At 40.3% G+C, this 27,015-nt stretch overlaps 1 protein-coding gene across 1 annotated transcript; it reads left to right on the top strand.

Annotated features, from left to right (window-relative positions):
* The first annotated feature begins 2,386 nt into the window (after window positions 1–2,386).
* On the top strand, window positions 2,387–3,590 carry LOC133779335 (uncharacterized). The gene is made up of 2 exons (XM_062219308.1): window positions 2,387–3,337; window positions 3,450–3,590. Exons 1-2 carry the CDS (start codon window positions 2,387–2,389, stop codon window positions 3,588–3,590), a joined length of 1,092 nt encoding a protein of 363 aa, XP_062075292.1.
* Window positions 3,591–27,015: the final 23,425 nt, after the last annotated feature.

Genomic DNA, 27,015 nt, shown 5'->3' with positions numbered 1-27,015 from the left:
GACACAATGCCGACCATTCGACAACCGGAGGAACAACCACCCGACTACGGCGAGTTCTTTTCTGTTGTACAGAGTTCTTTTACCCAAAGTTCTTTTCTGTTGATTGGGTTTCATTTCTCAAAGTGTTCATGCAGTTATTTTTTGGGGAGAATGATAATGATACTATATATAGAGTAGTTTGGGCGGGGAAGGGTGTCGATTTTCAAATTTTTTGGGGGTGAGAACATTTTTGATTTATGGTAGGTGGTATTATTAAATTTGGGTAAAAATGTTGTTGGGAAGCATGTGCATACAATTGACAGAGTGGGGTCCATTGAAATATATACTTTGTTTATTGAAAGGAATCTTTGTTGTTGTGGTCCATGGTTCAATCGTGTGGTAGACTATGTTGCTCTTCAAGTGTGTGAACTATATTGTGTTTCGGTTTGTGTGTGTGTGAAGTGTTGACATTGCATTTTTTATTTCTATTGACAGGTGGTCATACTAACATCTTCACTATTGCAATACACCATGGGGGAAGCTGGTTTACTCCATTCGGCAATAGAAGATATGAAGGAGGTAAAGTTGATTATGTTGATTGGGTGGATACTGATTACTTCACTAGGATGGAATTGGATGGAATGGCCTTGGACTTAAGACATAAACTTCTAGTGGGTTTTATGTACAAACCAATAGGAAAGGTGCTTAATATGGGCTTCATGGTGGTAGGGGATAAGGAGATCCTAACAATTATAGAGGATATTGAGAGGAATCGGGCTACAAAGATTGACATATATCTTGTTTTTCCTGAAATAGTTCTACCTTTAGATTGGAAGGAAAATTCAGAAGCTGTTAAACATGTCCCTGCTACCATTTTACCTCCTCTGAAAAGATGTATTATAGAGGAACTACCAGATGACTGTGATGTCCCTATAGATGTTGTTGGTATCCCAGTTGATGCAACCATTAATGGGGAACAAGAAGAGTTTGATGCTGATCAATATTCTGAGGAATTTCATGATGCTTCCTTTGATGAACCTGATAAAGAGGAATATGAAGAAGAGTTTGACTACATGGATTATGAAAGTGATATGGAGAACCAAATACCAGAGGTGGTTGTGCTTTAAGATTCAGAGGATGATATTGGTGATGTGAGGGAGGATACAGTTGAGGAGAACCAAGACCCGGTTCAAAGTGACAGAAATAGGAAAGGAAAGCAAGCTGATGTGAGGGAAAATACAGCTGAGGAGAGCCAAGACAAAGTTCAGCGTGATAGAAAAGGGAAAGGAAAGCAAGCTAATGTGAGGGAAAATACAGCTGAGGAGAGCCAAGACAAAGTTCAGCGTGACAGAAAAGGGAAAGGAAAGCAAAGTGATGAAGATTTCATATTGGAGGAGGAAGAGTTTGAGGAAGATGTTGAAGCTGAGATAGAGATGGGTACACAGTCTGACCCTAGGAAGTGGTGGCGATCAGTTTCAGATTTTTGTACTCAAAATCTTGATGATGGAGACTCAGATGGTATATGTTCTGAGGAGGAGTTACACCAATTGAAGTCAGATGATGAGTTTGATGTTGGTAAAAATTCTAAAGAATTCAACCCGAAAACCAAAATGCAAAACTTCCAATTTGTTCTTGGCATGGAATTTGCCACTGTTACAATTTTAAGGAATGCAATAAGGGAGTACTTTATTGAAGGTGATTGAGAATATGTATTTATTGCCAATGATTCAAATAGAGTTAGAGTTAAGTGCAAGGGTGCAAACTATGAGTGGATGTTGTTTGCTTCAATAGTTAACAAGATAGATGGAAAAACAATGAGGGTCAAAACACTTGTTGACAAGCATAGTTGTGGCATTGTTTTGGACAATAAACAGCTGACCTCAACTTGGCTTGCAAAGCACTTTTTGGAGCAATTTAGGCTAAATCTGAGTATGAAATATAATGCATTTAGGGAGATAACTGCAAAGACCAAGTACTCACGTGTGTCTAGCTGGACATTTTACAGGGCCAAGACAAAAGCAAGGAAGATGTTGGATGGGTTTGTCAAGGAACAATACGCCATTCTTGATGACTACTGTAAAAAGTTGTTGGATACCAATCCTGGCTCTACTGTGAAGTTGAAAACTGATTTGGTTAATGGGAGAAGGCACTTTCAGCGTATTTATATTTGTCTTAAGGCATGTAGAGATGGCTGGTTGGGGGGTTGTAGACCTCTAATTGGTCTTGATGGCTGCTTTTTAAAAGGTTATTGTAGGGGCACTTTATTGGCTGCAGTAGGCATTGATGGTAATAACTCCATGTTTCCCATTGCCTACTGTGTTGCTGAAAAGGAAAACACTGAGGTTTGGACTTGGTTCTTGGAGCTATTGAAGGATATTATGGGGGTTTGAGTCCTACTAAGGTGACAATGATGAGTGATCGTCAGAAAGGATTAGAAAATGCAGTGGGAGCCATCTTTAGTGGGTGTGAGGTGAGGTATTGTGTTAGACATCTTCATGCTAACTTTAAAAAGGAATATCCTGGACTTTTACTTAAGCAACTTTTGTGGGCAGCAGCTAATACTACAACACAAGCTGAGTTTGCTCGAGCAATGCAAGAAGTCAAGGATGTCTCGGATGGTGCTTACAATTGGCTGGCAGGGAAGAACCCCAAAGAATGGAGTAAGTCACATATTTCAGAGTACCCAAAATGTGACATTTTGGTGAAAAATTTGTGTGAGAGTTTCAATGCAGCCATACTTGATGCTCGCGACAAGCCAATTATAACTTTACTAGAGAAAATTAGATTTTGGTTGATGTCTCGGTTTTATAACAAAAAAGCTGAGTTGGAGAAGATGACTCAACCTGTGGGGAAGAGAATTTTGAAGATAATTGAGAAGCAAAAAGAGGTTGCAAAGCATTGTCTGGTTACTAGGTCTGACAAGTTTCAGTTTCAGGTTCAATGTAGCAATGGTAGTGCCTTGGTTGTCGATTTAGAATTCAGAACTTGTACATGTAGGAGGTTTCAACTATCTGGGCTTCCTTGTGGCCATGCACTAGCTACTATCTGGTTCATGGGAGGTAATGTCTTTGATTATGTCCACGGATTCTATAAACAAGAATCATTGCAAAAAGCATATGAACAGAGTGTGCATCCTATGCCTAGTCCAGATATGTGGCCTCAGACAGGACTCAACCCAATTGATCCACCACCTGAGACGAAGCTGCCTGGAAGACCTAAGAAATCTAGGAGAAGGGAGACAGATGAACCTCCACCTTCTTTAAAGAAAGCTCGAAGAACTGGACAAGTTAAAACATGCAGAAATTGTCTGAAAACAGGCCACAGGAGAGAAACATGCAAATCTGCTAAGGTGGTTGAGGTATAAACTTTATGCTTTCTTCTCTTCCTAGATAATTTTTATCATTGATTAGTTGCTTTATCATTGCTTTGTGAATTTGGAGCTAAATATTTGTTTGTTCAACCTATTTTAGAATTGTGTGGTCAAAAAGCGAGGTCGTCCACCACTGCAGAAACCAACTGAATCCACACTTTTAATGAAGGAAAGAAGACTGAAACAACATGCTAAAGGAGGAACTAGTGGTGCAAAGAATGCTCAACCCGATACTGTCTGACTGGAAGGAGTTTCATCTTTTGATTTTATTTTAAACTAGTGGTCGAATCTTGTATTTTGGTGTCTGTTATGTTGACCATTTTAGAGTCATGTACAAATCACCTTTTGATCATATCTGTTTTTGGAGTCATGACAGGGTCATGCTTGCCATGATATTGGTCATGTACAGATCTGATACATTTGGCTTTTTAGGCCTATATTTTTGTACCTATCTCTTAAGGTAATGAATGTAACTAGATGTTGATCATATTTATTTCACAAAATACATAATAACTAGAATACTTAATTCAAAATAGACCAAGATAGATTACATTGATTCGGGGTTTCATTTTACAACAAAATTCATTACAAATCAATGCCTAGGGTGCAATAGCTTTGTCATTGTCAATACTGCACATGAAGATTACCCAAAAATAAACTAACAATACCAACAACTTCTACTTTGATTTAGTAGCCCAAATAACCACAACCAATAGAATTACAGCAAAATACATAGTATTCAAAAAGTAGTAACACTGCATTCGACCTCCATCATTTACTCTACCCCTGCTTTCAGCACAACTTTCACAGCTTTCTCTTCCAACATTTTGAAGGTTGTGAGATTGTGTCTCAAATCCATTTGAAGAACCACTGCATTGTCGATGACTTCCAATGTCAGTTGTCGTACTTAGGGATGTGATTTCAGTTTCAAGGTCACCAATTTTTCTTAGTAGTCCAGGGATGACCACCTTTGCTCGATGGCACATTGGAGGGTCTATCCATTCAAAGAAATTACACCCACCATGAATCTGAGTTGACCAAAACATACAAAATTTCTAGTGAACACCCATAACCACTTATTCAATGAATCAGATTACAAAAACAAATGGAGACCAATCTTACCCGATACTTGTTGCATGTTCTGAATCTTCGCCCAGGATTTTTGTTTGTCCAAGCCGTTCTTTCTACCACTGGCCTTGGTGGTCGACAATGGCAATTTTTTCCAATCTCCAGTAACACGATGCAAAAGATGCCCTAACCCCCAATTCGAAGTAATTACAATTTTTCTTCTAGTGGGTTCACGTGCTTTACTGTCGGGGGTGGATCGTCTGGGTGTGGTCGGGGGGAAAGCTTCATCGTTTTTCTGGGTATGGGATTTTGAGATTTTTCTGGGTATGGATCTGGGTCGGTCGTCTCTTCGATCGTGGGGGGAAAGCTTAGATGATTTTTCTGGGTATGGAATTATGAGATTTTTTGGTTTTAGATTAGTTTTACAAGTTGGTTTTAGACAATCAGTTTTTTTTTGTTATATTCATTAATCAAGGTTAGTTTTTTTTGGTTTTAAATTAGAAACCAGAATAATAAATAGAGTTTTGTTTTAAATTTTAATAATTTAACACAATCGGGTCGTGCCACGTGTATCATATATACTCCTAACGGCTCAGGGACCAACGGCTGCAACAAAACATTAACAGTAGGCATTATTGCCGCCAAAATTTTTACATAAGCATTTAAGCGCTACAAAATGAACTACATAGGCATTATTGCCGCAAATAACCCTTAATATTATTCTAACTTAGATAATAATAATTGATTAATTCAAAAAATAGTTTATACATCTTTAGATCATTTGTTTTGTCTCATTACCTATTTGGACCCTGTGTTTTGACAAATTATTTTTTGGACCCTGTGTTTTGTAAAATTGTTCAAATAGGCCCCTAAACCTGATTTTGATGAACAAAAAATTGAGTATAACAACACAGTTCTTAGGCAGAATGACTGTATTTTTGTTCTGAGTTATTAGTTTTATGAATTATTTGTGATTTTAGTTCAAAAAATTTTGTTCAAAATCGAGTTTAGGGGTCTATTTGAATTTTGTCAAAACACATGATCCAAACAAGTAATGAGACAAAACACAGGGCCTAAAAAAGTATAAACCCTTCAAAAAAAAAAAAAAATCCAATCCCTCTTTTTAGCAATAGATTAGATAACCTCCCAAGTCTCACCCTCTTTGTTAATTAATATTAATATCTTTAATAATAATGATAATTGCAAGAAAGATTAGGTAACCTCCCCAACTCAACTATTTATCTTGTCAAAGAGTGCGAGTAACCGTTGTCGACAAACCATCTACTATCTTTATATCCCTCCGACAACGAAGTTTTGTGTCGAGTCGACCGATGAAGATCTTACTTCCCATTCTCACAATAACCACGGTAACCCTTGAGTGCCTCTCTACCCTCTATATTTTTGTTTCCTCTTGCCCTACGTAACACGGGCACCACCTCTCAAATTCTCTTTTTCTCAGTCTCTAGGGGTCTCTTAGTTTGTCTAAAAATTGAAGTTTAATATATTGATTTTAATATATTTATGTATTATACGAAATCTATAATCGATTTATATAAATATATGTATTATATTTCTGGTGGGGCCATTTGAATTATTAATATTTGATTGAAATTTGAATTATTTGTATTTATATATTATATATTTATTTTAGGTATATAAGCTTCACCCAAATTCTGAAGCCACGTTGGAGAAATTTGAGATATATGTTAACACTTCAACTGTGGCTCCTATGGATTCAGGTCTGCCCCACTTTATCTTCTTATCCTTTTATATTTTAAAAATGATTGGAATTTGAATTGTTTGTATTTATATATTACATATAATAGGAGACAAAGAGCTATCCCATGGAGACCACTTTCGTTTCTTCTCTCCGCCATTTTACTCATCACCACCGTTCTCTTCCATATCATTACTCCTTGGAGTTCATCCCCCAGTAAGTAACCTCCCCCTTTCTCACTCAATCCAAATATAAAGACTTAATTTATTGAATAGAGAGCAACAACATCTTAATGGGTTCCTCTCATTATCTCAATAATGTAATTTAGAAGGTTTTGGGAGCAACCCATTTCAATATTTTCATAAATTATAGGAATGATTTAATTTGTATTAATTTTCTCGACATTTATTAAATGTGAAAATTTTTTTACATGAAAAATATATAAGAACAACAATATATTTATAAAGGAATAAGTTACTCCACTTAACACCAATTGGTTTTAAGATGGAACCTCAATCCTAATTCTAGTGACATTTCCCCCCTCAAATTGTAATATGGTATCAAGAGCAGGTTCGACTTTCGCTGCACTCCACTCTTGACCTCGGTTTGAGACATTTTCAATGTATGTCGATTCGTGTTGGATACTATGACTTGTTTCAGACGGCGTGTATACCCACAAATTTCCTGACCTGCCTTGTGATGTCCTATATTCCCACAAATTTCTTGAGGCGGTCTTGTGGCATTCTATCAAATATTCACGTTCAGTCATGTTGTATCTAAGGTCGTTCATAAAGTCCACACTTTCAGGCCCAAACCTGAAAAGCATATTAAATGTGAAAAAAGTATAATATGGAAAATATATAAGAGCAACAACATTTTTATAAAGGAAAATATAACTCCACTTAACACCAATTATTTTTAAGATAAAACTTCAATCCTAATATTAGTAGCATTTCGCCCCTCATATTGTAATAACATTAAAGCAAAATTGAAAATTAATTTTGACACGATGATACATAAAATTCCTTTATTATTAATCGTTTGGAAAGGATCAACCACAAGGACAAACATTACGGAGCTATTATCAAAGACCAAGAGTTATGAGCTATAAATTATAACAACTATTGGTAGTTTGAAAACTTTAAGGTGACAATGCACACAAGCTTCTCGTACATTGTCAATGAGAGCGGTGTTTCCGCGTTTGTAGTCCCTTTGCCTAGCAAGCCTCGGACCATCTCAAATAAGAGATATAAATATTATGTTATATTTGGCATAAAAAATTAATATATTGGGTATTTAGCATAATTTTTAGCATTGTACTCCAATGCACAATAGTAAAAGTTGATGCGGAAATTACTCTTTCATTAATGTTTATTTGATATTTATTGAAAATATACAAAAAATAATAATTTTTCTTTATATTTTATTGTTGATAGTTAGAAATAATAATAAAAAAAAAAGTTTAGTACTTTTTTTTATGATTATTAAAAATAATACTAAAATAATAAAAATGACATAAAAGTAAATAAAAAAGTATAGTATATATGATGATGCAAAATATGCATCATGATATATTGTGTGTTAAATTTGGCCCAACTTTTAGTATGTGCCAAATTTGGCACATTTTTTTGCACACAATTAGAGCAACTTTTTTGTAAAGTGAGCTATATTTTAGCAATGCATCACTAATTTAACACTCTATTGGAGATGCTCTCAGTCTCACATTATCATCATCACCCATTTCGAAGTGTAGTGAAGCTGGATGATCTTCTCTTCCTTCACATTGACTTCTTAATATGATGGCTTCATTTTCATCTTAGAAAACAAAATTACACAATTCACAAATAAGAAAATAAAAATTTATATAGAAGAATACAGGTGAGGGTGTGATAAAGATTGAATTTTGAGTGTGTTATGGTTTATGGTGAAAAAAGTGTGGTATCTATATATAAAGCTAGAAAATATAACCGAGCAGTCTTTTATAATTATTAAAATATATATTTTTAAATACGTTTTGGGAGATTGTGTGGTAGGGATTATTTTTCATTCTACTCGTATAACATGCTCTTTAGATGGACACATGAAAGCGTCTTCACCATAATTTTTTTTCATGATAATGTTCATTGTATATCGAACCTCCTACAGGTTTTTGAGAAATTCTGAATAATTAAAGTGTCGAAAACAATGTTAAAAAAGCTTATTGTGTGTACTTCTATTTATTATTATTATTATATGCTTTGCGTGATTTTTTATTATAAAAATTCTAAATTATCTATAAGAAAATTTATGTTTTGTGTAAGAATTATTTTGATTGAGTACCCATTTGAATAATTTATTTTTAAAAATTAACTTTTAGACATTGTGCTTTGTCAAACAGTTAAAAATAGGAATAGATAGATCGATTCTTTAAATACTATATTTTGGCCGATTACCTATTTAGACCCTTTATTTTTAAAAATTAACCTTTGGACCATGTATTTATGTTTTCTGTAAGGGTTCACACCATTTTGAGCCTTATATTTTAGTCGATTATCCATTGGGATCCTTTATTTTTAAAAATTAACTTGTGAATCTCAAGTTTTGTCAAAATGTTAAAAATAAGAATATATACATCGATTATTTAAATACTATATTTTGGTTTATTACCCATTTTGACTCTTTATTTTAAAATATAACTTTTGGACCATGTATTTATTCAAAATATTAAAAATTCTTTATAAAAATAAATTATATTAATATATATAATTTATATTTTCTATAAGGGTTCATATCATTTTGAACCTTGTATTTTAACCGATTACCCGTTTGGATCCTTTATTTTTTATAATTAACTTGTGGTCCTTGTATTTTTCAAAAGGCTAAAAATAGAAATATATAGATGGATTATTTGAACTAGATGTATTTTGGTTGATTAGAAAAGTAAAATAAAAAATGACCTTTTTTGACCCTCGAAATGGTCAACGACACGGAGTCAGATAAAACGATAGAAAATAAGATGAAAATGAGATGAAATCAAAACGAAAAGATAAACGACACAAACAATTTATAGTGGTTCAGCCCCAATCAAATGGTAATGACCTACGTCCACTTAGAGTTCTTATTGATGTAGAATTCCAAGAACAGTGATCAATGAACTAGGGTTCACGACTTTCACCAGATCTCAGACGAATACAATTGTGGTGGATAAAAACACTCTCTTTCTCTCTAAGAATTCCGAAGCTCAAAATCTCCAAGTTTCAAAAGTCCAAAAGTCCCCTCTCTTGAGCCCTTTCACTCTTATTTATAGGCTCAAGAAGTTTTACATGGACCAATGAGCCTTAATTACATTTAACACAGACGTATCTAAACAATAATGGAAATTACAATCAATACATAATTACAAGATCACATATCTGAAGGAAATAAATGAATATACGCGACCAAGCTGGTCACCCATAACTATGATGTCTGATTAGCCAATTCTCTTCTGGTCGATAGTCGAACAGATTATACTCACTTAAACTGCCACGTGCATGCCAATCCTGCCACGTCATCAGGTAGTCTGTTTTTTAGCAAACATTTGCCCCCCAAGTTTATTTTATTGTGACCAACATAAAGTAAACTTAATCGACCCTCCGTATGACCTGTCACATCCGTCAGTGCCTTTTCGAAAAAAGTAACTAATCATGTCGTTCCAGTTTCCCAAAAACATTTTGACGGCTAACACGTTTCCCCACGTTTCAAAAATTCGCCCCAATCATTACCTCTTTTACAGTGCCACGATCAGTATAAATAACCCCTTTTCCCCACTTTTCACTATTTTACCAATCTTCACTTTCTCAAGAACTCAGAAGCAAAAAGCAAGAAAAACTCAGAATTTTTTTTTGATCCGAGGCGTGTCTATCCATCCGTTTGAATCAACGCTCACGACTTTGCTTTGATCTTCTATTCAAGTTAGTTTCCTGATCTTCCTTATTTCTGATATGCCATGCAATGTCTACTTCTCTGGTATTTTGATATTCGGTGCTTTGAGTTTTTGAATGTTCTTGAGGAAAAACAATTTTGGGGTATTCGGGCTCGTAGGTAATAGCATGATAGGATAGGAGTTTAAATTTGAAAAAAAAAACTAAATGAGGCTTAGGAATTGTCTTGGGAAGTAGGAATACTGATTTAGGACGGGAAATCGAAGTAAAATTCAATTTTTCTGCATTCGAAAAAATCTTGGTTTTTCAAGCCTATTTCAGAGTCGAAAAGTTTCCCTGAAAATTTTTTTCACTTCAGCTTTTTAATCTGTTTTTTCAAACTATTCGCATGTTTTTAGTGTTTACGTTAGAATGCTGCTGGTCGTATAAAAGCTTATATTTTATACACGAGCAACGTTATCCCAACATTTCCACTTCTTCTGTCTGTTGGCCGTAGATTCTCATCTCCCCTTTTCTGTTCCCAGGTTTTCATGCACGATCCTTAGGGAGGTGAGAGGCCGATTGACAATGACTTGTTTGTGCTACTATTCAAGGATGAAGAATAGCCGTCACTGCTGTTTTCAAAAGTCCCACCTTCTCAACACAACCCAGCGACCATACCTCAGACTAGTCAATTGAACATGGGTCGCGTAAAATCTATTGCTCAAAGAAGGAAGAAGACAGCCAACCCATCTTCTAACCAACCTTCCCCTCGCGCCGAGGACCCTTCCGCAAATCCACAACCTATAAATATTGTACCACCTGAAATCCAACTAAAGCCAAACCTCGCAACGGCCTTAGGCCAGCAGTCGAATGGTATGTAGCTCCTCGTAGCATTATTTCGGCTAGGATGGTAAACAACTATCTCAGGAAGTACGGTCTTCCTAGGATAACCCTCATCAAACCTTCACCTGACCAGCGGGCAAATGTGCCTGGGGGCGCCTTCAGTGCCTGGTCGAGGTATCATATCGAGGCAAGGGCAATCTTTCCTCTGCATGAATTCTTCCAAGGAGTAGCCAATTATTTTAAGGTCGCCCATTTTCAAATCACCCCCAATGGATATAGAGTACTCTCTGCACTCTATATCCTTTACAACCACAAGAAGTGGCCCTTACCTACGCCACATGAGATCAACTGCCTATTCGATCTCAAGTCTAACCCTAACCACAACAACATGTGGTTCTTCCACTTCTACCACCAGGAGTCCGCTCGCACCTTCCTGAGCGACATCACCCACAAGTCCAATGTAGGGAAGTACTTCTAGGAGTACTTTCTTACAACAGACTTTGTAACGACCCAAAATCACTAATATGGCTCAAGGGCCTTGATTAGTGTGCCGGGATGGCATAATTGGTTTATGTGTGAATTTATTGATTTAATGCATGATTATATGATAAGCATGCTTGTATGATTATATGAATGTAAATGTTGTTAAATGTTATATCTGTGAGAACCACATTATTATGTGGGTAGATCTGCAGCGAACGATTTGAGGCAATCCTAGGGAGCCAGTTAGCGGGAAAGTCACAACGGGGATTAATATTTGACTTAGGATAAGTCAAGGGGTAATTCAAGTATTTGATAATTATCTGGGTTATCGGGTCATGGAAATAAATATATGGAGATATATTTGAGGTTAGGAGGCTTAGGCGGGAATATTGGGGAATTTTACCGTTTTGCCCTCGGGGACGTTTCTGGTACCCCGAGCCTTGGGATTGACTTAATTAAGTAAGGTTAGACTAAAAAAAATAGAATCTGGTAGAATAAAGCACAAACCGACCCATTTTGCTCCTCTTTTCCTTCTCTTCTCTTTCTTAAGGAAACTACTGAAATCTAAGGGAGTTAGCTGGGAATTCAGTGACTTGGGCTTGAGTTTTGAAGGAATAGCTCAGTTTCAACCAGGGAATTCAACCATAAACTAAGGTAAGCACTGAATTTCATTTTTGACTAGTTGATTATAAGGTTTATGGGTTGAAATCTAAGGGTTCCTAAGTTCTTAATCTCAAGGTTGAATTAAGGTGGAAAGCTTGGGAGTTGGCTTGGATTTTGCTTAGAGAAGTGATTCTGCTGTGGAGGTAAGCTTGAATCCATAAATTAATGACTGAATTCTGGTGTTCCATTGCTGGTTTTTTGTGTTCTTAGGTTCCTGGGTTTCAGAAATCAAAATGGGATTTTAATGAGTTTTATGCTAGGTTTTTCCGTTGGATTATGCTGCTAGAATCATGTTAAAGGTCTTAAGATCAATAGGTGTTGGAATTAGGGTGCTTTGGGATGGTTTGAATAAGGTTAGGATGTTAGAAATGGTGGGTTTTCTGGGCACGAAGGGTTTGGCCGCTGTTCTGTTCTAGAGCGTTGCGGCCCTACGAAGCAAAGGATCCAGGGAGGCTCTGTCGAAGGGGAGCGTCGCGACACCACAGGGCAAGGCCGCGGCGCATGTCTGCCTACAGAGAGGCTTAGCCTCTGTTTCAGGGGCGGGCTGCGGCTAGGTTTCAGGGGCCGCAACCCTTAGTTACATTTATGATCTTTTGGGGATTTTAAGCGCGGGAACCTAACCTAGGGTGCTCGGGATCGATTCCACCATCGTGTTTGGTGGAATTCGATGTCCCGGAAGCTAGCTTTGTACCCGAAAATCTTTATTTGAATATTAATTGAATCTATTACCTTGGTTGTGACTAGGTGTTAAGCTAGGGCTCGGGAAGCGGATCGTGCTTGAGAGTCGTCGCTCGTAGTCAGCGAACGTGGAAATTAAAGGTAAGAAAAATGCACCCGGTTGTGTATTTGTAATGGGACTAAGGGTTCCCTAATATGTATGCTTTGAAAGGATGGTATTATGCCATATAAACAGTAATCTAACGGCCTAAGAGTGCCAAGGTTACACTAGCACACAAGGCGTGGCTTGGCCACTGGTAGTCGAGGACAACTTATTATCCACTGAGCTCGGTTTAAGCGGGCCGGAGTCAGTGGAGTAAACAGAGGGTGCGGCCTAAGTTGTCGGCCCTGATTATCATGTAACTTGATTGTTATTAATGCTTAGTTGTATCTTGATTCTGAATACGTGCTATGTGATTAATATGAGTGTTAAGTGTTTGATCATGCTTAAAGGATTATTCATCTACTATTGCTGTCTGTGAAGCATATTATGTTTTCTTGCTGGGCCTTGGCTCACGGGTGCTACGTGGTGCAAGTAAAGGCAAGGGCAAACTTGATTAGCCCTGACTTGGAGAGCTTTGTGAGCTGAATGTACATGACCAGCTGCTCAGCCGCCACGGTTGAGGGGAAAACAAGAACAAAGGAACCAGAAATGTCTGTTTTGCCTTAGAATGGCTAGTGATTGTTTAAACCTTGGAAGTTTTGTAAACTGACTTTCAAATGCTGTTCATTTTTGGGATCCCATGTGTAAAATGTTTTTTTATATAAAATGTACACTCTGAGACCAAAACCCTTTTAACCCTAGTTCATTAGTGGTTTCAGTATCACGTTTTAACTAAATGACTTGATTAGCGAGTCCTGCATCTTTATAAACACACAGTGTAGCGGTCTTGGCTATCCAGGACGTTACAGACTTGGTCGCTGATAACCTAGCTTTCACACGAGGAGGTAAATCTTTTACTCACTGGTCGTTTGATTTCTTTTAGCTTCTCTATACATTCTTTAGAACTTTGGAGTTGTTTAGGTCCATGGTATCGACTAGACCCTACTCCAAAAATGGAGATAAGGGCAGCAGCCCTGGCCAACATGACAAACATTGAGAAGAGTGTCAAAGAGATGGTCACGGAGAGCAACCTAAGGCTGGTCGGCCTTCTTGCACCTCACCGGGATGTAAGGGTGTAACGCCCTGGCTACCCCAGAACAGTTACGGAGAACGGTGAACCGGAAATTTGACCCGCTACCCGAGTCCTTTGGTTAAAAACGTGATCTAAGTGTTATTATCAGGTTAAGGTAGAAAACCAGTAAAAAGGAAAGGGTACATTTCATTAAGTAAATAAACTGCTCATGAGCCTTTCAAAATATTTACAAGTAGTTCGTAATACAAAGAGTCACTACAGTTCCAAATTTACAAACTCCGCCGGCCTAAGCGGCAAAAATAGGGTAAACCCCTAGTCCCTCTGAGAACTCCTTGACCGTGGCGGTCAAGCGGCCCTGTATGTACATCACACCGCCCAAGCTCCCCACTTAAGGCTGGCCAAGCTTTTCCTTTCCTTTACCTGCACCACATAGCACCCATGAGCCAAGGCCCAACAAGAAAACACAATAAAATACGATATAACATCAACAACGATCATAATAATCATCCAGGACTATCAGTCCAACAAATAGGTGACAATAGCCAAAAGTCACAGTAATGAGCATCGCTCCCTCTAGCCATGTGACGATAGGGTCACCAGGGCTTAATCGATAAGTGTTTCGTTTATAAGTTTGTTCAGGACAGGTGCATGGTGATTGGTCACCAACATAACCTTCCTCACGACTCTAGAGTCGAAACTATGGACAACGTCCCTTAGCCACGTGACAAACGGTCACCGGGGTCATATACCTTGGCTATAGTCATCTGGTCATAGACCAGGCAAGCGCTTATAAGTTCTTCGACCTTAGGGTCGGTCCCGCATTAATGCCATAGAGCCATTCAATGCGTGATCGTCGACTTTAGAGTCGGTCCCTGACTAGTCAGTGTCTAGAACAAGTAATCAGCATTCATTAGCATTTAATATGCAATCCACGTTCACATATATCAACCAACATACTTCAATATCAAACCATGCATGTCATATACCTGTACAGGGTGCAACTGTACCCATACACTGTTTTCTTACCTCAAGTTCGAGCGAGAAGTATGATAAAGACGACCCCTGAGAACGATCGATCTTTTAGTTCCTTAGCGGTTACCTAATCACAACCAATTATAACCTCCATTAATGAGAATCCACAATAATAGGGTCTTAACCTAAGCACCATCCTCGGGACTTCAAACACATGCCCACACGGTGAGTAGATTCGATCCCGGGCCTTAAGGATTGAAACCCCAAGTCAAAAACCCTTAAAAACACTCAAAACTGGGTTTGGAAGGAACAGGGTATCGCTACAGTGCTCAACCCCTAGCGCTACAGCGCTAAAATCAGAACCGCCCAAGTGCCAGAAACCCTCCTGAGGAGCGCTATAGCGCCCTAGGGTGGGCGCTGTAGCGCTACCTCCAGCCCAAAACTTCCCTGAACCGACCTTCTTCATCTCCTTCGTTTCTAACTCGATTCCCAAACTTCCAAAGCCTATTCTTGATGCCAAATGAACCCAAAAACCATCCCAACACATCCCAAACATCACAAGCATGGGAACCCTAGCCAAAACTCCCAACAAAAACCATGAATTCACTCTAGAAAACTCAGCTGCAAAACAAAACTAAAACAGAGCAAACCAGAGAAACTATGGTTAGAAACTTACCCAAAGCTCGGCTTATGAAGCTCTTCAATAGTGGAACACACTCCCAAACTCCCAAGGCTTGCTTCCCAAGCTAGAATCCTCAAAGTTGGCTCAAAAACCACAAAGAACAGAGAGAAAAAGGAGGTACGGGAGAACTCTAAAACATACTCTGTTTTTCCATCACCTTTTTCAGCTAAATAAGGTTATATCTATCCTAGGGGTGAAATGACCATTTTACCCCTAGGTCAATTAATGGTTTCTAAAGACTCCCAAGGGCATTTTTGGTACTTCCCTCCTAACTCGTTAATCATAATTAACGCTCTCTAATTCCCGCTATTCTCAAAAATCATAAACACCACTAATTCACATCTCGTTACCCTTTATCTCCCGGTAACGCTCTAACCATCAAAATCACACCGAGACTCAAACCAAGTCCCGACATTTAAACCTGTTGTGACTAAACCACTAATCAATAATCTACGATCGTCTCATGTCGAACAGCTCGAACAAACCCACATCATAATATGGTCTCAACATATATCACCGACATGCATACAATTAACATTATATTATAATATAATTCTCATAAGCTCGCATAAACACATTAAATGGCTTAATAAAACAATTATGGCCCTCCCGGCCTACAAATCCAGCCGTTAAACCACATTAGGGAATCCGGGGCATTACAAAGGGAGTCAACAGTTGGGAGTGCTACTGGAGGAGATATCCCTGAGCAGCACCAAGATGTGTCACAGCCCCCGAGGAGGCGGGCTACAGGAGTGACCATCAGGGAGCCTTCCAGCACTCCACGAGTAGCTGTTGTCCTTGCTCAAATTGGGAAAGGCAAGCAGAAACTTCCTGAACACCCTGAGCCCATACTGGAATCCTCTCATGAGAACGGTATTGACTTCTCACTCTTAGACAATTTGCCCATTCCCTGTCATTTATTTGATGGGGATGGCAACTTTAAATATGTGACTAGTTTAAATTCAGACTTCTTCAAGGCAGAGAGTGAGTGTAGCAGTAGTACAATAAATAATGCATCGACCAGTAATAATAGCTCGGGTATATTACTTAGAATTGTTCTTACTCTTATTTCCTTGCTTTAGTAAATAGCTCAATTTATATTGCCTGATCGTTTGTTTATATCATGCAGTCATGCCTTCTGATGACACATTTGATATGTACAGCTAGCCCAAAACTACTGCTCCTACGAGTAGGAAGAAGGAAAGCAGACGACACCCTGGGGAAGGTAGCAACAACCCTTCCAAGAAAAGGGTGAGGACTGAGGACCCTCCACCAGCTCCCATCGACCCGACTCCTCCACCAGCTCCCGTCGATCAAAATCCTCCTGATCGGACATGAAATACTCAAGGAGAGGCCTTCATTTCAGCCAACAATTAGCTAAAGAAGCTATCAAGGCATCGGCGCAGCCGAAATGAAGGGTGTCATCCATGTGTTTGTTTCTTGAATTACTAGGGAAGACTCTTCTACTTGAATGCTTGGTGCAGACAAATGTTCAACATGTACTATATTCAAGGTGTTAGCATCCTTCGCGCTTGCTAACTTAGCCAAAGCATCAGCGTTTGAGTTTTTGATCGCGAGGTACTTGCTGTAGAGTATACTTTTCGAACTATGCCAATAAGTCCTTTGCCTTGTTCAAATAAGCAACCATCTTCAGGCCCCAGACTTGATATTTTCCAATAATTTGATTAACCACTAACTGGGAGTCATTGTAGATTTCAAGTGACTTTATATCCATGTCCTTGGCTAATCTTAATCCTGTGAGCAGAGCTTCGTATTCGGCCTCATTATTGGACGTTGTGAAGTCGAATCTGATTGGATAGTGGAATCGATGTCCTTCGGGCGTGACTAAGATCAAACATGCTCCGGCATTGTGCTCGTTGGATGAGCCATCTATGAACAACTTCCAGGAAGGAGTTTGGCTTTCGAGTTCAAGCTCTTCTATCGGCTTGGTATCTTGGAGACCAGTAAATTCTGCGACAAAATCTGCTAGAGCTTGTCTCTTCACAGATGCTCGTGGCGAGTAAGAAATATCGAACTATCCGAGTTCAACTGCCCATTTTAACAATCGACCATCGACTTTTGGTTTCTGCAGGACTTGCCGTAGTGGCTGGTCGGTGAGGCAAACTTTGATTATTTACCAGAGTGTATGAAGCAAGCTAAGCTGACGAAGTGTGTTGCTCGTGTTGAAGAGGAGACAGCTCAGGGATCCCCTGAGATTTCTTTGGCCACGTGCATTGAAGGCGTTGACGAGGGTGTTGATACCACAGTTGACCAGAAGCCTCAGCAAAATCCTCCAGCTGCTCCTGTTGCTTCTTAACTTTATTTATTTAATTTGTAACTTGGACACACGAACCGTGGTTCATGATGTCAAGACAATTTTTTGTTGTGTGGGCAGCTTTTCCTTTTAATTAACAATTATATCCGAGCAAAAACTACTCACGGTGTAAAATATTTTACTTCTTGATATTATAATATTTGCAATTTATTATAACATCTGTTCACATGACTGAACATAGCATAGCACTTTGTTTTGACTTAACAAAATTTAAACAAAATTTTAAAAAATACTCTAAGTACCGTAGTATGTTTTCCCTTATTTTGCTCGTGTGTTTACATATGTCTGTTGATATGCTTTGCTTGCTTAGTACCTTATATGCCCCCTAAGTGATTGAGGAGCTTTAGGTCCTCAGTCACTTACCAAGACCTGTTCGAACATTACTGCTCGTTGAAATACTTATAAAAAGTGATTATATAGCAAAACAACACTCATAATGAGAAAATACATGTAATAAATACAATAATTGGCAAGAATAACTAGCTGCGCACAATTCCTTTTATTTCTCGTAATAAATGGACAATCGTGTTGTGCGAGTGATCAAAAATTTGATCTTACACTTATAAGCGATTAGTCATATGATTGACTAACCCTTGTTCATAAACTTGTAAAAAATGAAATTAATACAAGCCAATTCTTTAAAAAGAACTGTTTTATTGATAATACTTGCACATGTGTTCTCCATTCCAATAACGAGGATTGAGATCTCCATTTAAGCGAGCAAGTTTATAGGTGCTTGGTTGAAGGACTTCTTCAATTTGGTACGGACCTTCCCAATTAGGTCCGAGCACGCCAGCAGCTTGATCGCAGGTGTTGAGAAAAACTCTTCTAAGTACCAAATCTCCCACATTAAATTTTCTTTCGCATACTTTAGAGATGAAATACTGAGCGATCTTTTGCTGGTAAGCTGCTACTCGGAGTTGAGCTTGCTTGTGCCTTTCATCGACTAAATCCAAAGATTCCATTAATAATTGTCTATAAACACTCTAATCGTATGCCAACCTTCTATGCAATGGTGGATCTAATTCAATAGGCAACATAGCTTCATATCCATAGGCCAAGGAAAATGGAGTATGGCCTGTTGTTATTCGATGGGACATTCTATATGACCAAAGGACTTCAGGTAATTGTTCTGGCCATGCCCCCTTCGCTTCTTCAAGTTTTTTCTTCAGGGTATCCTTCAGTGTTTTGTTGACAGCTTCAACCTGTCTGTTTTCTTGCGGATGGGCTACTGAAGAAAAACTCTTGATAATCTCGTGCCTTTCGCAAAAATCTGTGAATAGATCGCTGTCAAATTGTGTGCCATTATCCGAGACAATATTTATTGGCAACCCATAACGACACATAATGTTCTTGACCACAAAATCTAGCACTTTTTTGGTCGTTATTGTTGCAAGAGGTTCATCTTCGACCCACTTTTTGAAGTAGTCAATAGCAACCACAACATACTTGATGTTGCCTTTTCCCGTGGGTAAAGACCCGATCAAATCTATTCCCCACACTGCGAATGGCCAAGAGCTTTACATCTGTTTTAGCTCATTAGGGGCTGCTCATGGTATCTTGGAGAACCTCTGGCACTTGTCACACTTCCAAACAAAATCCACGGAGTCTTCATTCATCGTTGGCAAAAAGTATCCTTGCCTTAGGATCTTTTTTGATAAACTTTGATCTCCGCAGAAACCTTCATGTACTTCTCGCATTAATTCTTTGGCCTTTTCCTTTGAAACACACCTTAGAAGTGGCATTGAGTACCCTCTCCTGTACAATAATCCACCGATTAGAATGAATCGACTTGACTGTCTTTGGAGGGTTCTTGCTTTGTTTCTGTCCGTCGTCAGCACGCCATGTTCTAAGTATTCAATGAAGGGTGTCATCCATGTGTGTTGCTTGAATTACTAGGGAAGACTCTTCTGCTTGAATGCTTGGTGCGGACAAATGTTCAACATGTACTATATTCAAGGTGTCAACATCCTTCGCGCTTGCTAACTTAGCCAAAGCATCAGTGTTTGAGTTTTTGGTTGCAAGGTACTTGCTAGAGAGTATACTTTTCAAACTGTGCCAATAAGTCCTTTGCCTTGTTCAAATAAGCAACCATCTTCAAGCCTCCGGACTTGATATTCTCCAATAATTTGATTAACCACTAACTGGGAGTCATTGTAGATTTCAAGTGACTTTATATCCATGTCCTTGGCTAATCTTAATCCTACGAGCAGAGCTTCGTATTCGGCCTCGTTATTGGACGATGTGAAGTCGAATCTGATTGCATAGTGGAATCGATGTCCTTCGGGCGTGCCTAAGATCAAACCTGCTCCAGCATTGTGCTTGTTGGATGAGCCATCTATGAACAACTTCCAGGAAGGAGTTTGACTTTGGAGTTCAAGCTCTTCTATCGGCTCGGTATCTTGGAGCCCAGTAAATTCTGCGACAAAATCTACTAGAGCCTGTCCCTTTACAGCTTCTTGTGGCGAGTAAGAAATATCAAACTATTCGAGTTCAACTACCCATTTTAACAATCGACTGGCGGCTTCTGGTTTCTGCAGGACTTGCCATAGTGGCTGGTCAGTGAGTACTACGATGGGGTGAGCTTGGAAGTATGGTCGCAGCTTTCTGGAGGCTAAACTCAAGCAGTAGGCTAATTTCTTGATTGGCAGATATCACAGTTATGCTCCTATTAGCCTCTTGCTTATATAATACACAACTTTTTTAGCATGCTCCTCCTCTCTGATCAGGACAGCGCTAGCAGATACTTGGTGACTGCCAGATAGATGAACAAAGTTTCTTTCTCGACCAGTTTGGACAAAATTGGTGGTTACGACATATGAGACTTTAGAGCCTGGAAGGCCTGCTCGCATTCTTTCATCCACTCAAATTTCTTATTACCCCTAAGTAGATTAAAAAGTGGAACGCACTTGTCCGTTGATTTAGAAATAAATCTACTTATAGCGGTAATCCTCCCGGTTAGACTCTGAACGCTTTTATTTTTGTTGGCGACTTCATCTCGATCAAGGCCTTGATCTTTTCGGGATTAGCTTCGATACCTCATGAGTTCACTATGAATCCCAAAAATCTTCGTGATCCAACTCTGAAGGAAAACTTAAGGGGATTCAGCTTCATCTAATATTTGTTTAAGACGTTGAAGCACTCTTGCAGGCCCCTGATGTGTTCTTCTGCCTTCTTTGACTTAACCAGCATGTCATCAACATATACCTCCATGTTAACACCGATCAGTTCTTTAAACATGTTATTTACTAGCCACCGGTAAGTCGCACCAGCGTTTTTCAAGCCGAAGGGCATTACTTTGTAATAGTAAAGCTCTGTATCGGTCCAAAAGCTAGTGTGATCCTCATCAGGTGGGTGCATACTGATCTGATTGTATCCAGAATATGCATCCATGAATGATAGGATCTCTTGCCCAAATGTGGCATCGACCAACTAGTCGATCCTTGGGAGTGGGAAACAATCCCTCGGGCAGGCTTTATTGAGGTCTGTGAAATCCACGCATGTTCTCCACTTGCCATTCGGCTTGGGAACTAGCACGGGATTAGAGACCCACAATGGATAAAGCGCTACCCTGATGAACATGTTCTCCTTTTCTGTTGTACTGGTGGGAAACTTTTATCTATGTTCAAGATATGGCTGATAACTACTGGGTCAATCCCAACCATATCTTTATGCGACCAGGCAAACACCTCCTGGTTCTTCTTCAAAAATTCCACCAGTTTTTGCTTTATTGTTGTCTCTAAGTTTTTGCCGACTTTCACAACCTTGGTCAGATCTGCCTTATCAAGTTGGACCTCCTCGAGGTCCTCGACTGGTCCTACATCTTCTTCAAAATCCCCAAAGCGAGGATCTAAATCCCTATCCTCACTTTGGGTAACACCCTATTTGGTGACCTGCTCACTTGATTGGGCTTGTACTTCATTGGCGAATAGCAACCCTTTCTCGGCTCCTTCTCTCGATCTACCCCTTTTCGCATTTGTAATTGAGGAATTATAGCTTTCTCGCGCTTCTCGTTGATTTCCCAACATGCATCCTACCCTTGCGTCGGTTGGAAACTTCATGGCAAGGTGCCAGACCGAGGTCACGACTCGCAGCTCGACTAGAATAGGCCTTCCAATCACAACATTATATGTAGAAGGAAAATTAACTACTATAAAAGTAGTGAGTAATGTCCTGTTCGCAAGTGTAGTTCCTGCTGTGACCAGAAGCCTGATCGATCCCGTTGGCGCGAGCCCTTCGCCAAAAAAACCATAAATGGTTTGGTTGCATGGGTCAAAATCCTTCACTGACAACTTCATTATTTCTAGTGAAGACTTGTATAGAATGTTTACTGAGCTCCCTGTGTCAACTAACACCCACTTAACCATCATATTAGCGATCTGGACGTCAATGACCAGAGGGTCCGAATTGGGAAACCGGACATGCTGAGCGTCAAGCTCAAAGAAAGTTATTAGTTCTTCCTCTGTTAGAGCTTTCTTAGGAGTTTTCTCCTCTACATTTAGCATTTCAATGTCCTGGTCGTGGCATAAGGTTCGGGTGTATCGCTCCCTTTCCTTCCCACTATCACCTGCTAGGTGTGAGCTGCCACAGATGGTCAGCAATGTACCCGCCTCTGGAGCTGGCTGTAAAGGGGGTGAGTGTGGGCGTACAGGTGCCTGCTTGTTGCCTCCTTGAGCCTCTCACTAAGAACCTCCAGTGGCTCGTACATATCTTCTCAGGTGTCCATGTCTGATAAGGAACTCAATCTCATCTTTAAGCTGGTTGCACTTGTTGGTGTCATGACCATAGTCGTTGTGAAAATGACAAAACTTGGTTGTATCTCTATAATGCCTCGGATTCCCTATTATGGTTTAACGACTGGATTTGTAGGCCGGGAGGGCCATAATTGTTTAATTATGACATTTAATGTGTTTATGCATGTTTATGAGAATTATATTATAATATAATGTTAATTGTATGCATGTCGATGATATATGTTGAGACCACATTATAATGTGGGTTTGTTCGAGCTATTCGACATGAGACGATCGTAGATGTTGATTAGCAGTTTGGTCACAACATGTTTAAGTGTCGGGACTTGGGTTGAGTCTCGGGGTGATTTTGATGATTAGAGCGTTACCGGGAGATAAAGGGTAACGGGATGTGAATTGTTGGTGTTTATGATTATTGAGAATAGCGGGAATTGGAGAGTGTTAATTATGATTAACGAGTTAGGAGGGAAGTACCAAAAATGCCCTTGGGAGCCTTTAGAAAGTATTAATTGACCTAGGGGTAAAATGGACATTTCACCCCTAGGATAGATATAACACATGATGACTGAAGGAAATGATGGAAAAAGAGAGTATATTTTAGAGTTCTCCCGTACCTTCTTCTCCTCACCGTTCTTTGTGGTTTTTGAACCAATTTTGAGGATTCAAGCTTAGGAAGCAAGCCTTGGGAGTTTGGGAGTGTGTTCCACCATTGAAGAGCATCCTAGGCCAAGCTTTGGGTAAGTTTCTAACCATGGTTTTCTTTGGTTTGCTCTGTTTTAGTTTTGTTTTGCAGCTGAGTTTTCTAGGGTGAATTCATGGTTTTGTTGGGAGTTTTGGCTAGGGTTCCCATGCTTGTGATGATTGGGGTGTGTTGAGATGGTTTTTTGGGTTTATTTGGCATCAAGAATAGGCTTTGGAAGCTTGGGAATCGAGTTAGAATCGAAGGAGATGAAGAAGGTCGGTTCAGGGATGTTTTGGGCTGGAGGTAGCACTACAGCGCCCACCCTAGGGCGCTATAGCGCTCCTCAGGAGGCTTTCAGGCACTTGGGCGGTTCTTTGTAGAGCGCTGTGGCGCTAGGGGTTGAGCGCTGTAGCGCTACCCTGTTCCTTCCAAACCCCGTTTTGAGTGTTTTTAAGGGTTTTTGACTTGGGGTTTCAATCCTTAAGGCCCGGGATCGATTCTACTCACCGTGTGGGCATGTTTCGAGGTCCCGAGGGTGGTGCTTAGGTTAAGACCCTATTATTGTGGATTCTCATTAATGGAGGTTATAATTGGTTGTGATTAGGTAACCGCTAAGGAACTAAAAGATCGATCGTTCTCAGGGGTCGTCTTTATCATACTTCTCGCTCAAACTTGAGGTAAGAAAATAGTGTATGGATACAGTTGCACCCTGTACAGGTATATGACATGCATGGTTCGATATTGAGGCATGTTGGTTGATATATGTGAACGTGGATTGCATATTAAATGCTAATGAGTGCTGATTACCTGTTTAAGACACTGACTAGTCAGGGACCGACTCTAAAGTCGACGATCACGCATTGAATGGCTCTATGGCATTAATGCGGGACCAACCCTAAGGTCGAAGAACTTATAAGCGCTTGCCTGGTCTACGACCAGATGTCTATAGCCAAGGTATACGACCCCGGTGACCGTTAGTCACGTGGCTAAGGGACGTTGTCCATAGTTACGACTCCAGAGTCGTGAGGAAGGTTATGTTGGTGACTAATCACCATACACCTGTCCTGATCAATTTGTGAGAGAATCACTTATCAGTTAAGCCCTGGTGACCCTATCGCCACATGGCTAGAGGGAGCGCTGCTCGTTATTGTGACCGTTGGCTATTGTCACCTATTTGTTGGGCTGATAGTCTTGGATGATTATTATGATCGTTGTTGATAATATATCGTATTTTATTGTGTTTTCTTGCTGGGCCTTGGCTCATGGGTGCTATGTGGTGCAGGTAAAGGAAAGGAAAAGCTTGGCCAGCCCTGAGTGGAGAGCTTGGGCGGTGTTGTGTACATACAGGGCCGCTTGACCGCCACGGTCAAGGAGTTCTCAGAGGGACTAGGGGTTTACCCTATTTTTGCCGCTTAGGCTGGCGGAGTTTGTAAATTTGGAACTGTAGCGACTCTTTTGTATTACGAACTACTTGTAAACGTTTTGAAAGGCTCATGAGCAGTTTATTTACTTAATGAAATGTACCCTTTCTTTTTGCTGGTTTTTCACCTTAACCTGATAATAACACTTAGATCACGTTTTAACCAAAGGACTCGGGTAGCGGGTCAAATTTCCGGTTCACCGTTCACCGTAACTGTTCTGGGGTAACCAGGGCGTTACAATCTCTCTTGGAGATATCTTTCCTTATCGACGCTGGTCGCTTGTAAGGGATAGTGGTGTTGGTCACCTTGTACATTTCTGCTCGGCTTATGACTAGGGTCGTGTAATTGGTGAACCTTGGCTCATACCTGTTACTTTTAGGGCGCTTATTCTCAAATGTTGTCGGCTCATGGATCGCCCTTTTTCCTCTGTTTTTCTTGTTATTTTTGTCGTTGCCATTGGGTTTCCCCAATTCATTGGCGGCATTGGCGGGATCTTCCTTCAGACCCTTGTCATCTGAAGGCGCCTTCCCTTCGTTAGCAATTTCCTCTTTGAGCTTGATGTACCGGTCTGCTCGGTCCAGAAATTCTTGGGTGTTCTTCACCCCATTCTTCCTTAAACTGTTCTAGAGGGGTGAATGGCGCCGTACTCCAGCAGTGAGTGCCATCATCTTCCCCTCATCACCAACTGTCTTAGCTCTAGCAACGACTTGAATAAAACGCTGGACATATTCCTTCAATGATTCACCCTCCTTCTTGCATATCTCAACCAGTTGGTTGGCTTCAGTCGGATGTACTCAACCAGTGTAAAACTGACCATAGAACTCTTTCATGAACATTTCCCATGACACTATGCTAGTAGGAGGGAATTTGAAAAACCACTCCTGAGTAGTATCAGATAAGGTGGCCGGAAAGATTCTACAGTGAGCATCATCCGACACCATCTAGGTGTCCATTTGTATTTCAAATTTATTCACATGAGATACTGGGTCTCCGAATCCATCAAAGTTGGGCAATAATGGCATTTTAAATTTGCTTGGGGTTTCTGCCATCACTATTCTTTGTATGAATGGAGTGCCTCTTCTCTAATCATACTCGATGTGGGATGTTCGGCTCCCCACCAACTGCTTGACGGCCTAATTTAGTGCAATAAGCTGGGCTTGTACAACGACTAGAATTATTGGGGCGACCGGTGTTGGAGGGGCATACTCGTCGTGCCTTTCTTGCCTATCGTTGAGCACGCCCTCAAGTCATCATCCCTACGCCTTTGCTCACTATTGCTTAGTTGATCAAAGACATTAGATTGCCTAGGCTGCCCCCCATTATTCTGGCTCTTCGGTCGATTTTCTCTTGGTGGGGGATTTCGTTCTCCACCCCTCTTTCCTTGGCTTCGACCAACATTTCATCTTCCGAAATCAACTTCATTATAGTGATGGTCATCCCTAAAATGTGACCGGCTATGGCGCGACCTACTGATCGCATTGTTTCCTCTTCTTTTTGGCACGTCCCTAGCGTCATGGGGAGGCCTGCGTTGGTCGGTGTGTCCTCGGGCATTATAATGTCATGGGGGACCCCTGACCACAGAGCTTGACTCGACTTACCTTCTGCCAGCAGAAGGACGTTGCCCCCTGCTCGGTTGATTTGGCTTCTCAGCAGTTTGGCGTCTAGGGCTTTGGGAAGGCTGTCCGGCCCTATTCTGCCTTAGATGTTGGGGATTATCTCGACCAGCGTGAGAAGGTGGTTGTTGCTCAGTATCTTGAAATGGAATATCCTGTTGAGCAGCAAGAGGTTGCTCCAACCTCTAACGGCTTGTCGGTTGAGGCGGAGTGTGGTGATGTTGTGGAGGATTTGTATGTGGACCTTGTTGAGGTGGTACACTTGGTGGCTGATCCAGTTGAGAGGTTGGCGCAGGTTGTCCCCGCGCCAACTGAATGGATGCCTCTAGGGTGACAGTAGCGTCCCTTTGCCGGTGGTCCATGTCGGCCTGCCGCTCATTCAACTCCTGACATTGCTGGTCAATTTCTTTCTGATGCAACGCCATTGTTTCAGCCACATTCTCCTGATTAGCCCTCAGATTGGCTAACTCCTCCTGTAACACAATCAGTGTCATCCTCAAGGTCTCAGAATCCATTTCCTCCTCTTCAAACTCCACTTGTGGCTCATCCTCAGCCATGTTTTGTGGAAAATGTTGGATTGGTGCAGCACCAGAAGTTTGTCCAACCTTTCTGGATGTTTTTACCATTTGATCATGTTGGAAGTCTTGAGTTCAGCTCTCAATGAAAGCACCAAAATATTGACCCTCGAAATGGTCAACG

The sequence above is a fragment of the Humulus lupulus genome, chromosome 5, assembly GCF_963169125.1.
Source record: "Humulus lupulus chromosome 5, drHumLupu1.1, whole genome shotgun sequence".
Classification (NCBI taxonomy): domain Eukaryota; kingdom Viridiplantae; phylum Streptophyta; class Magnoliopsida; order Rosales; family Cannabaceae; genus Humulus; species Humulus lupulus.
This window is presented reverse-complemented; position numbering and strand designations above follow the sequence as displayed.

Bases quoted from the DNA above. Each gene is read 5' to 3' on its own strand.
- LOC133779335 (XM_062219308.1), top strand. From the start codon at position 2,387: ATGATGAGTGATCGTCAGAAAGGATTAGAAAATGCAGTGGGAGCCATC. The intron at 3,338-3,449 runs GTATAAACTTTA...AACCTATTTTAG, and splicing joins AATCTGCTAAGGTGGTTGAG to AATTGTGTGGTCAAAAAGCG.